This window comes from Oncorhynchus nerka, linkage group LG27 (genome assembly GCF_034236695.1).
Source record: "Oncorhynchus nerka isolate Pitt River linkage group LG27, Oner_Uvic_2.0, whole genome shotgun sequence".
Lineage (NCBI taxonomy): Eukaryota > Metazoa > Chordata > Actinopteri > Salmoniformes > Salmonidae > Oncorhynchus > Oncorhynchus nerka.
In genome coordinates, this window is record NC_088422.1 from 100,033,543 (window position 1) to 100,047,174 (window position 13,632).

The 13,632-nt window shown below is 46.6% G+C and overlaps 1 protein-coding gene across 1 annotated transcript in view; it reads left to right on the forward strand.

The window, feature by feature from the left end:
- The window catches only part of LOC115116215 (beta-1,3-galactosyltransferase 1-like), a 13,503-nt gene extending 1,459 nt beyond the window's left edge, over positions 1–12,044 (forward strand). The window contains exon 2 of the mRNA XM_065012455.1: positions 10,535–12,044. Within this exon, the coding sequence (XP_064868527.1) occupies positions 10,554–11,759 (1,206 nt within the window). The 5' untranslated portion in view covers positions 10,535–10,553 and the 3' untranslated portion in view covers positions 11,760–12,044. The remainder of the gene's footprint in view (positions 1–10,534) is intronic.
- Positions 12,045–13,632: the final 1,588 nt, after the last annotated feature.

A 13,632-nucleotide genomic window follows, 5' to 3' on the forward strand; every position in this document is an offset into this window, starting at 1 on the left:
ATGGACATTAATGACTGGTCAGATGGGTGAGTGGTACTACTGGATGTGAGATGGACATTAATGACTGGTCAGATGGGTGAGTGGTACTACTGGATGTGAGATGGACATTAATGACTGGTCAGATGGGTGAGTGGTACTACTGGATGTGATGGACATTAATGACTGGTCAGATGGGTGAGTGGTACTACTGGATGTGAGATGGACATTAATGACTGGTCAGATGGGTGAGTGGTACTACTGGATGTGAGATGGACATTAATGACTGGTCAGATGGGTGAGTGGTACTACTGAGTGGATGGACATTAATGACTGGTCAGATGGGTGAGATGGACATTAATGACTGGTCAGATGGGTGAGTGGTACTACTGGATGTGAGATGGACATTAATGACTGGTCAGATGGGTGAGTGGTACTACTGGATGTGAGATGGACATTAATGACTGGTCAGATGGGTGAGTGGTACTACTGGATGTGAGATGGACATTAATGACTGGTCAGATGGGTGAGTGGTACTACTGGATGTGAGATGGACATTAATGACTGGTCAGATGGGTGAGTGGTACTACTGGAGATGGACATTAATGAGATGGACATTAATGACTGGTCAGATGGGTGAGTGGTACTACTGGATGTGAGATGGACATTAATGACTGGTCAGATGGGTGAGTGGTACTACTGGATGTGAGATGGACATTAATGACTGGTCAGATGGGTGAGTGGTACTACTGGATGTGAGATGGACATTAATGACTGGTCAGATGGGTGAGTGGTACTACTGGATGTGAGATGGACATTAATGACTGGTCAGATGGGTGAGGATGGATGGACTAATGACTGGTCATGGGTGAGATGGACATTAATGACTGGTCAGATGGGTGAGTGGTACTACTGGATGTGAGATGGACATTAATGACTGGTCAGATGGGTGAGTGGTACTACTGGATGTGAGATGGACATTAATGACTGGTCAGATGGGTGAGTGGTACTACTGGATGTGAGATGGACATTAATGACTGGTCAGATGGGTGAGTGGTACTACTGGATGTGAGATGGACATTAATGACTGGTCAGATGGGTGAGTGGTACTACTGGATGTGAGATGGACATTAATGACTGGTCAGATGGGTGAGTGGTACTACTGGATGTGAGATGGACATTAATGACTGGTCAGATGGGTGAGTGGTACTACTGGATGTGAGATGGACATTAATGACTGGTCAGATGGGTGAGTGGTACTACTGGATGTGAGATGGACATTAATGACTGGTCAGATGGGTGAGTGGTACTACTGGATGTGAGATGGACATTAATGACTGGTCAGATGGGTGAGTGGTACTACTGGATGTGAGATGGACATTAATGACTGGTCAGATGGGTGAGTGGTACTACTGGATGTGAGATGGACATTAATGACTGGTCAGATGAGTGAGTGGTACTACTGGATGTGAGATGGACATTAATGACTGGTCAGATGGGTGAGTGGTACTACTGGATGTGAGATGGACATTAATGACTGGTCAGATGGGTGAGTGGTACTACTGGATGTGAGATGGACATTAATGACTGGTCAGATGGGTGAGTGGTACTACTGGATGTGAGATGGACATTAATGACTGGTCAGATGGGTGAGTGGTACTACTGGATGTGAGATGGACATTAATGACTGGTCAGATGGGTGAGTGGTACTACTGGATGTGAGATGGACTGATGTATCATATTCAGCTGAATAATGTGTTGATGGTTGGTTCATTATACAGAATACCATGTTTTAGTCCAGCCCTGCACTAATGCATCATATTCAGCTGAATGATGTGTTGATGGTTGGTTCCAGCTGGGCTGAAACAAAAGCCTGCACGGACTTCAGCTCTACCGGACCAGGGGTGAGGGGTCAGGGGTCAGGAACATAAATACCAGCCAACTGACAAATGCAGTGAAATGAGAAGTCCGATACTGAGAAAACCCTGGTTACATCAGTTGATGGGGACAACAGAGTCTCGTTGGGCTTTTACTCCTCAGCTTAACGCTCTGGTCTATAGTAGTACCACTATATAGGGAATAGGGCTCTGGTCTATAGTAGTACATTACATTACATTACATTTAAGTCATTTAGCAGACGCTCTTATCCAGAGCGACTTACAAATTGGTGCATTCACCTTATGACATCCAGTGGAACAGTAGTGCATCTAAATCTTTTAAGGGGGTGAGAGGGATTACTTTATCCTATCCTAGGTATTCCTTAAAGAGGTGGGGTTTCAGGTGTCTCCGGAAGGTGGTGATTGACTCCGCTGTCCTGGCGTCGTGAGGGAGTTTGTTCCACCATTGGGGGGCCAGAGCAGCGAACAGTTTTGACTGGGCTGAGCGGGAACTGTACTTCCTCAGTGGTAGGGAGGCGAGCAGGCCAGAGGTGGATGAACGCAGTGCCCTTGTTTGGATGTAGGGCCTGATCAGAGCCTGGAGGTACTGAGGTGCCGTTCCCCTCACAGCTCCGTAGGCAAGCACCATGGTCTTGTAGCGGATGCGAGCTTCAACTGGAAGCCAGTGGAGAGAGCGGAGGAGCGGGGTGACGTGAGAGAACTTGGGAAGGTTGAACACCAGACGGGCTGCGGCGTTCTGGATGAGTTGTAGGGGTTTAATGGCACAGGCAGGGAGCCCAGCCAACAGCGAGTTGCAGTAATCCAGACGGGAGATGACAAGTGCCTGGATTAGGACCTGCGCCGCTTCCTGTGTGAGGCAGGGTCGTACTCTGCGGATGTTGTAGAGCATGAACCTACAGGAACGGGCCACCGCCTTGATGTTAGTTGAGAACGACAGGGTGTTGTCCAGGATCACGCCAAGGTTCTTAGCGCTCTGGGAGGAGGACACAGTGGAGTTGTCAACCGTGATGGCGAGATCATGGAACGGGCAGTCCTTCCCCGGGAGGAAGAGCAGCTCCGTCTTGCCGAGGTTCAGCTTGAGGTGGTGATCCGTCATCCACACTGATATGTCTGCCAGACATGCAGAGATGCGATTCGCCACCTGGTCATCAGAAGGGGAAAAGGAGAAGATTAATTGTGTGTCGTCTGCATAGCAATGATAGGAGAGACCATGTGAGGTTATGACAGAGCCAAGTGACTTGGTGTATAGCGAGAATAGGAGAGGGCCTAGAACAGAGCCCTGGGGGACACCAGTGGTGAGAGCACGTGGTGAGGAGACGGATTCTCGCCACGCCACCTGGTAGGAGCGACCTGTCAGGTAGGACGCAATCCAAGCGTGGGCCGCGCCGGAGATGCCCAACTCGGAGAGGGTGGAGAGGAGGATCTGATGGTTCACAGTATCGAAGGCAGCCGATAGGTCTAGAAGGATGAGAGCAGAGGAGAGAGAGTTAGCTTTAGCAGTGCGGAGCGCCTCCGTGATACAGAGAAGAGCAGTCTCAGTTGAATGACTAGTCTTGAAACCTGACTGATTTGGATCAAGAAGGTCATTCTGAGAGAGATAGCGGGAGAGCTGGCCAAGGACGGCACGTTCAAGGGTTTTGGAGAGAAAAAGAAAGAAGGGATACTGGTCTGTAGTTGTTGACATCGGAGGGATCGAGTGTAGGTTTTTTCAGAAGGGGTGCAACTCTCGCTCTCTTGAAGACGGAAGGGACGTAGCCAGCGGTCAGGGATGAGTTGATGAGCGAGGTGAGGTAAGGGAGAAGGTCTCCGGAAATGGTCTGGAGAAGAGAGGAGGGGATAGGGTCAAGCGGGCAGGTTGTTGGGCGGCCGGCCGTCACAAGACGCGAGATTTCATCTGGAGAGAGAGGGGAGAAAGAGGTCAGAGCACAGGGTAGGGCAGTGTGAGCAGAACCAGCGGTGTCGTTTGACTTAGCAAACGAGGATCGGATGTCGTCGACCTTCTTTTCAAAATGGTTGACGAAGTCATCTGCAGAGAGGGAGGAGGGGGGGGAGGGGGAGGGGGATTCAGGAGGGAGGAGAAGGTGGCAAAGAGCTTCCTAGAGGGAAAAGGATACAAGGTAGTGGTCGGAGACTTGGAGGGGAGTTGCAATGAGGTTAGTGGAAGAACAGCATCTAGTAAAGATGAGGTCGAGCGTATTGCCTGCCTTGTGAGTAGGGGGTAAGGTGAGAGGGAGAGGTCAAAAGAGGAGAGGAGTGGAAAGAAGGAGGCAGAGAGGAATGAGTCAAAGGTAGACGTGGGGAGGTTAAAGTCGCCCAGAACTGTGAGAGGTGAGCCGTCCTCAGGAAAGGAGCTTATCAAGGCATCAAGCTCATTGATGAACTCTCCGAGGGAACCTGGAGGGCGATAAATGATAAGGATGTTAAGCTTGAAAGGGCTGGTAACTGTGACAGCATGGAATTCAAAGGAGGCGATAGACAGATGGGTAAGGGGAGAAAGAGAGAATGACCACTTGGGAGAGATGAGGATCCCGGTGCCACCACCCCCGCTGACCAGAAGCTCTCGGGGTGTGCGAGAACACGTGGGCGGACGAAGAGAGAGCAGTAGGAGTAGCAGTGTTATCTGTGGTGATCCATGTTTCCGTCAGTGACAAGAAGTCGAGGGACTGGAGGGACGCATAGGCTGAGATGAACTCTGCCTTGTTGGCCGCAGATCGGCAGTTCCAGAGGCTACCGGAGACCTGGAACTCCACGTGGGTCGTGCGCGCTGGGACCACCAGATTAGGTGGCCGCGGCCACGCGGTGTGGAGCGTTTGTATGGTCTGTGCAGAGAGGAGAGAACAGGGATAGACAGACACATAGTTGACAGGCTACAGAAGAGGCTACGCTAATGCAAAGGAGATTGGAATGACAAGTGGACTACACGTCTCGAATGTTCAGAAAGTTGAGCTTACGTAGCAAGAATCTTATTGACTAAAATGATTAAAAATGATACAGTACTGCTGAAGTAGGCTAGGTGGCAGTGGCTGCGTTGTTGACTTTGTAGGCTAGCTGGCAGTGGCTGCGTTGTTGATTGCGTTACGTTGCGTTAAAAGAACGACAATAGCTGGCTAGGTAACCTAGAAAATCGCTCTAGACTACACAATTATCTTTGATACAGAGACGGCTATGTAGCTAGCTATGTAGCTAGCTACGATCAAACAAATCAAACCGTTGTACTGTAATGAAATGAAATGAAAATGTGATACTACCTGTGGAGCGAGGCGGAATGCGACCGGGTTGTTGAGTTCTAATCGGTAGACGTTGGCTAGCTGTTAGCTAGCTAGCTACTACTGATACTACTACTCATACTACTACTACTGCTACTACTACTACTACTACTACTACTACTACTACTGATACTAATACTGATACTACTACTACTACAACTACTACTACTACTACTACTACTACTACTACTTCTACTACCTGGTTAAATAAAGGTGAAATAAAATGTAAAATATTTGACCATGGTTACTGATCAAAACCTTAGAAAAACCTTGACAAAGTATAGGCTCAGTGAGCACAGCCTTGTAATTGAGAAGGGTAGACACAGGAAAACATGGCTCCCTGAAGAGGAAAGGCTGTGCAACCACTGCACCACAGCAGAACCTGAGACGGAGCTGCATTTCCTGACAAAATGTCAAAAATATAAAACAGTTCCCCAAATTTGAAACCCTTGTTCAAGGTTTCAAAGAGCTCTCTGATGAGGATAGGCTACCCGTCCTGTTGGGGGAGGACGCAGAGAGCTGTGGGTTGGCAGCGCACTACATTGCTCCTTGCCATAAGATGAGGGACAGTGTCCGTCCTGTTGGGGGAGGATGCAGAGAGCTGTGGGTTGGCAGCGCACTACATTGCTCCTTGCCATAAGATGAGGGACAGTGTCCGTCCTGTTGGGGGAGGATGCAGAGAGCTGTGGGTTGGCAGCACACTACATTGCTCCTTGCCATAAGATGAGGGACAGTGTCCTCTACTGTATACTTATTGTTATTGTTCAGTGATGGTTATTTAGACACTTGGTTATTGTTGTTACTGTTGTCCCGTTGACAATTTTGATTCTTATTATTTTCATATTGTAAATATCCACAGTGAGCTTTGGCAATATGTACATTGTTATGTCATGCCAATAAAGCAGAGAGAGAGAGAGAGAGAGAGAGAGAGAGAGAGAGAGAGAGAGAGAGAGAGAGAGAGAGAGAGAGAGAGAGAGAGAGAGAGAGAGAGAGAGAGAGAGAGAGAGAGACAGAGAGAGAGAGACAGAGAGAGAGAGAGAGAGAGAGACAGAGAGAGAGAGACAGAGAGAAACAGAGAGAGAGAGAAACAGAGAGAGAGAGAGAGAGAGAAAGGCAGAGAGAGAGAGAGAGAGACAGAGAGACAGAGAGACAGAGAGAGAAAGGCAGAGAGAGAGAGAGAGAGAGAGAGAGAGAGAGAGAGAGAGAAAAAGGCAGAGAGAGAGAGACAGAGAGACAGAGACAGAGAGACAGAGAGACAGAGAGAGAGAGAGAGACAGACAGACAGACAGACAGACAGACAGTACAGATTAGTGATCGAACCAGAGTGGATCTGAAACAAACACACAGAGGGACATGCAAACAGACTGAAGTCAGAATCTCACGTCAACCCTGACTCTCTCTCTGACTCTCTCTCTGACTTCTCTCTCTGACTCTCTCTCTCTGACTTCTCTGCTGAATACGAAGGGTAAAAGACTTAGTGAGAATAAAGAAGGACATTAGTTTGTACAAACCTGACCACACTAACTGACACTTTGGCATATATGGACTTGACACATCCCTAAAACACCATTACACAACATCCTCTTATTGTAGAATAGAAGCTGATGTACTGCTTTATCATAACACAACTCTTATCCAGAGAGACTTTACAGCAACCAACTCTTATCCAGACAGACAGACAGACAGACAGACAGACAGACAGACAGACAGACAGACAGACAGACAGACAGACAGACAGACAGACAGACCACACTGTCACCACCGATAAATCCGCGATAATTGAACATTTCAATAAGCATTTTTCTACGGCTGGCCATGCGTTCCACCTGGCTACTCCTACCCCGGTCAACTGCCCTGCACCCCCCACAGCAACTCACCCAAGCCTCCCTCATTTCTCCTTCACCCAAATTCCAGATAGCTGATGTTCTTAAAGAGCTGCAAAATCTGGACCCCTAAAAATCAGCCGGGCTAGACAATCTGGACCCTCTCTTCCTAAAATTATCCGCCGAAATTGTTGGAACCCCTATTACTAGCTTGTTCAAACTCTCTTTCGTATCAACTGAGATCCCCAAAGATTGGAAAGTTGCTGCGGTCATTCCCCTCTTCAAAGGGGGAGACACTCTAGACCCAAACTGCTACAGACATACAGTGGGGAGAACAAGTATTTGATACACTGCCGATTTTGCAGGTTTTCCTACTTACAAAGCATGTAGAGGTCTGTAATTTTTATCATAGGTACACTTCAACTGTGAGAGACGGAATCTAAAACTAAAATCCAGAAAATCACATATGATTAAGTAATTAATTTGCATTATTAAGTTCTGCTATTCTGATGTATCAAATACTTATGTCATGCAATAAAATGCAAATTAATTACTTAAAAATCATACAATGTGATTTTCTGGATTTTTGTTTTAGATTCCGTCTCTCACAGTTGAAGTGTACCTATGATACAAATTATAGACTTCTACATGCTTTGTAAGTAGGAGAACCTTCAAAATAGGCAGTGTATCAAATACTTGTTCTCCCCACTGTATGTCCATCCTACCCTGCCTTTCTAAGGTCTTCGAAAGCCAAGTTAACAAACAAATTACCGACCATTTCGAATCTCACCGTACCTTCTCCGCTGTGCAATCTGGTTTCTGAGCTGGTCGTGGGTGCACCTCAGCAACGCTCAAGGTCCGAAACGACATCATAACCACCATCGATAAGAGACAATACTGTGCAGCTGTATTCATCGACCTGGCCAAGGCTTTCGACTCTGTCAATCACCACATTCTTATCGGCAGACTCAACAGCCTTGGTTTCTCAAATGACTGCCTCGCCTGGTTCCCCAACTACTTCTTAGAGTTCAGCGTGTCAAATCGGAGGGCCTGTTGTCCGGACCTCTGGCATTCTCTATGGGGGTGTGACATGGTTCAATTCTCGGGCCGACTCTTTTCTCTGTATACATCAATGATGTTGCTCTTGCTGCTGGTGATTCCCTGTTCCACCTCTACGCAGACGACACCATTCTGTATACTTCTGGCCCTTCTTTGGACACTGTGTTAATTAACTAACCTCCGGACGAGCTTCAATGTCATACAACTCTCCTTCCATGGCCGCCAACTGCTCATAAATGCAAGCTAAACTAAATGCATGCTCTTCAACCGATCGCTGCACACACCTACCCACCCGTCCTATTCTGGATGGTTCTGACTTAGAATATGTGGACAACTATAAATACCTTGGTGTCTGGCTAGACTGTAAACTCTCCTTCCAGACTAACATTAAGCATCTCGAATCCAAAATTAAATCTAGAATCGGCTTCCTATTTCGCAACAAAGCATCCTTCACTCATGCTGCCAAACATACCCTCATAAAACTGACTATCCTACCGATCCTCGACTTCAGCGATGTCATTTACAAATTAGCCTCCAACACTCTACTCAGCAAATTGGATGCAGTCTATCACAGTGCCATCCGTTTTGTCACCAAAGCCCCATATACTACCCACCACTGCGACCTGTATGCTCTCGTTGGCTGGCCCTCGCTTCATATCCGTCGCCAGACCCACTGGCTCCAGGTCATCTATAAGTCTCTGCTAGGTAAAGCCCCGCCTTATCTCAGCTCACTGGTCACCATAGCAGCACCCACCTGCAGCACGTGCTCCAGCAGGTATACTTCACTGTCCACCCCTAAAGCCAACTCCTCCGCTGGCCGCCTTTCCTTCCAGTTCTCTGCTGCCAATGACTGGAACGAATTGCAAAAATCACTGAAGCTGGAGACTCATATCTCCCTCACTAACTTTCAGCACCAGCTGTCAGAGCAGCGCACAGATCACTGCACCTGTACATAACCCATCTGTAAACAGCCCATCCAACTACCTCATCACCATATTGTTATTTATTTGATTGATTTGGCTCCTTTGCACCCCAGTATCTCTACTTGCACATCATCTTCTGCACATCTATCACCCCAGTGTTTCATTTACTGGAATTACTGTCATTATTTCACCACTATGGCTTATTTATTGCCTCTTGCCTCATTTACACACACTGTATCTCACACTGTGTATAGACATTTCTACTGTATTATTGACTGTATGTTTGTTTATTCCATGTGTAACTCTGTGTTGTTGTTTGTGTCGCACTGCTTTGCTTTATCTTGGCCAGAGGTCGCAGTTGTAAATGAGAACTTGTTCTCAACTGGCCTACCTGGTTAATTAAAGGTGATATGGCCTAACCTGGTTAAATAAAGGTGATCTGGCCTAACCTGGTTAAATAAAGGTGATCTGGCCTAACCTGGTTAAATAAAGGTGATCTGGCCTACCTGGTTAAATAAAGGTGATCTGGCCTACCTGGTTAAATAAAGGTGATCTGGTCTACCTGGTTAAATAAAGGTGATCTGGCCTACCTGGTTAAATAAAGGTGATCTGGCCTACCTGGTTAAATAAAGGTGATCTGGTCTACCTGGTTAAATAAAGGTGATCTGGCCTACCTGGTTAAATAAAGGTGATCTGGCCTAACCTGGTTAAATAAAGGTGATCTGGCCTACCCTGGTTAAATAAAGGTGATCTGGCCTAACCTGGTTAAATAAAGGTGATCTGGCCTAACCTGGTTAAATAAAGGTGATCTGGCCTACCTGGTTAAATAAAGGTGATCTGGCCTACCTGGTTAAATAAAGGTGATCTGGTCTACCTGGTTAAATAAAGGTGATCTGGCCTACCTGGTTAAATAAAGGTGAAATAAAATAAATACAAAAATATAAGCAGGAACTGAACTGTACACAGTCAGGCAAGATAAAAACATGACAGAACAAGTTACTTCCTCCAGTAACCAGAAGCTGTGGTCTTCATACATACATACACTATCACTGTATCATTTCTCAAAGCTATTTCTACACTTTGTAACTGTGTAACATCACTATCTTGATGTGAACTTGTTTTAAACTAATACGGAAATGTAAAGATATTTGCAAAAGGAACAGGACTGAAACTAGATGGCTTGTAAAAAGCGAAACCTTCCTGACACGACATGGTCTACAGGAGCTACGCAACAGTGACTCGCCACAAACCACTGTCTGTATCTGACACCACGGTGTATGAAACGTCTGATCATTTCACAAGGCTTCACTTGAGACATACGCTACCGTTCAAAAGTTTGAGGTCACTTAGAAATGTACTTGTTTTTGAAAGAAAAGCACGTATTTTTGTCCATTAAAATAGCGTCAAATTGATAAGAAATACAGTGTAGACATTGTTAATGTTGTAATTGACGACTGTAGCTGGAAACGTCCGTTTTTTTATGGAATATCTACATAGGTGTGCAGAGGCCCATTATCAGCAACCATCACTCCTGTGTTCCAGCTTGTTTTTGGTTTGTTACGATTGACCTCCATTTTTTTTTTTTCTAGTGACAAAGATCCCGACGTAATGATCAGTCACTGGGGGACGTGCACCAAGATCTTCCTGGTACTGGTGTCGCTGAGGGTCATATACTATACCGTTCTGGAATATCCCAACAACCCAAACCACCCCTACCAGCGTCCCCGTTCCAGGAGGACTCCAGACCCTTCAAGAGGAGAGGACTTGTCCTCTGAGAGCATCAGTCCAACGACTAACGATGAATCAACATATTATGTGGAATCTGAAACTCCAGACAACAAGGACACACCTACAATGTATGTTGACGTTGAACCACAAGCTGAATCAGAATATTACCTGGACACAATATCCATTCAGGACTGGCCATCAATAACACCGACCACTGGACTGGCCACTCCTCCTCCGTATATGTCCCCAGGACCGTACCATGTAGAATACCCATCAGAGTACATCTTCATCCTGGATGAGCCAGAGAAATGCCGGGAGCAGAACCCCTTCCTGGTTCTGATGGTGCCAGTGGCGCCCTATAACAGGGAGGCTCGTGAGGCTGTCCGCAGGACTTGGGGCAGTGAGAGGCAGGTACTGGGCAGAGAGGTCCGTCTGTTCTTCCTGCTGGGACTGCCCAGTGGAGAGGAGACAGAGCAGGTCCAGGAGAAGGTGCTGCAGGAGAGCAAAGAGCACCAGGATCTGCTGCAGAGCGACTTCATAGACAGCTACAAAAACCTGACCATCAAGACCATGGTGATGATGGAATGGCTGAGCTCTCGCTGCCCCAACGCCTCCTACGCCATGAAGATCGACTCAGACATGTTCCTCAACGTGAACACCTTGGTCAACATGCTGCTTCACGTTCCAACGCAGAACTACATGACTGGACTAGTGGCCCAATGGGCCGCCGTTCTAAGGGACCATAACTCCAAATGGTACCTTCCAAAGGAGGTGTTTCCTGAACCAGTATATCCACCTTATGCTCTGGGCCTGGGCTATGTCTTCACCTTAGACCTCCCCAGGAAGCTGGTGGAGGCGTCCAGGCATGTTAAAGCCGTCTACATAGAGGATGTGTATCTGGGACTGTGTATGAGACACCTGGGCATCCGGCCTACTGACCCCCCCAGTGGAAACCTTTTTCAGGGGTATGCAGGAGCCCAGGACCGCTGTCACTACGTGGCTGTTATCACGACCATCCTCGACACTCCTCAGGAGCTTCTGGACGTATGGAGAAACTTGCACCAACCTGGACCTGTCTGTCATTGAAAACAACACTCTGGGAAAGACAAAGAGCCTTGAGGTTAGAGCGTTGGGCCAATAACCCAAAAGGGTGATGGTTCCAATCCCGGAGCTGACAAAATGGCAAATCTGTCACTCTGCCTTTGAGCAAGGCACTTAACCCCAGTGCTCCATGGGTGCTGGACAACGGTGTCCCTGTCCGTGACCCCTCTCCCTGTGGGTGTCCTGGCGGCAGTTGGGATATGAAGAAACACTTTACCATTACACACCTGTGAGTAACAGGACAAATATATCCCCCCTCTACTATTTCAATGCCTTTGTTTTCTCTTACTGACGTTCATCAGTGTCCAGAAACCAAGACCACAGTCACAGCTCAAACAACACAACCAAGACAACAGTCACAGCTCAAACAACACAACCAAGACAACAGTCACAGCTCAAACAACACAACAGCTCAGACAACACAACAGTCACAGCTCAAACAACACAACAGTCACAGCTCAAACAACACAACAGTCACAGCTCAAACAACACAACAGTCACAGCTCAAACAACACAACAGTCACAGCTCAAACAACACAACAGCCACAGCTCCAACAACACAACAGTCACAGCTCAAACAACACAACAGCCACAGCTCAAACAACACAACAGTCACAGCTCAAACAACACAACAGTCACAGCTCAAACAACACAACAGCCACAGCTCAAACAACACAACAGTCACAGCTCAAACAACACAACAGCCACAGCTCAAACAACACAACAGCTCCAACAACACAACAGTCACAGCTCAAATAACACAACAGTCACAGCTCAAACAACACAACCAAGACCACAGTCACAGCTCAAACAACACAACCAAGACAACAGTCACAGCTCAAACAACACAACAGTCACAGCTCAAACAACACAACAGTCACAGCTCAAACAACACAACAGCCACAGCTCAAACAACACAACAGCCACAGCTCAAACAACACAACAGCCACAGCTCAAACAACACAACCAAGACAACAGTCACAGCTCAAACAACACAACCAAGACAACAGTCACAGCTCAGACAACACAAACTACACAACCAAATCAAATCAAATTTGATTTGTCACATACACATGGTTAGCAGATGTTAATGCGAGTGTAGAGAAATGCTTGTGCTTCTAGTTCCGACAGTGCAGTAATAACCAACGAGTCATCTAACCTGACAATTCCAACAACAACTACCTTATACACACACACAAGTGTAAAGGGCTGAAGAATATGTACATAAAGATGAATGCAGTCTCAGAGGTTTTGAAGTGACTAGACGCCGCAGACAGGAAGCGGTGTAGACAGAGACAGTGTGACAGTTCAATCATTCACTTCCCCTGTCATTCACTGTAAAAAGGAAGTCAGCGTTTGGGAGACTGAGACGCCCGATGCTGAGGATGAATTCCGAATGGCATCTTGTCCTCTATATAGTCTCTGGTCAACAAAATAGTGTTCTATATAGGGGATAAATTACACCTTGTCCTCTATATAGTCTCTGGTCAACAAAATAGTGTTCTATATAGGGGATAAATTACACCTTGTCCTCTATATAGTCTCTGGTCAACAAAATAGTGTTCTATATAGGGGATAAATTACACCTTGTCCTCTATATAGTCTCTGATCAACAAAATAGTGTTCTATATAAGGGATAAATTACACCTTGTCCTCTATATAGTCTCTGGTCAACAAAATAGTGTTCTATATAGGGGATAAATTACACCTTGTCCTCTATATAGTCTCTGATCAACAAAATAGTGTTCTATATAGGGGATAAATTACACCTTGTCCTCTATATAGTCTCTGGTCAACAAAATAGTGTTCTATATAGGGGATAAATTACACCTTGTCCTCTATATAGTCTCTGGTCAAC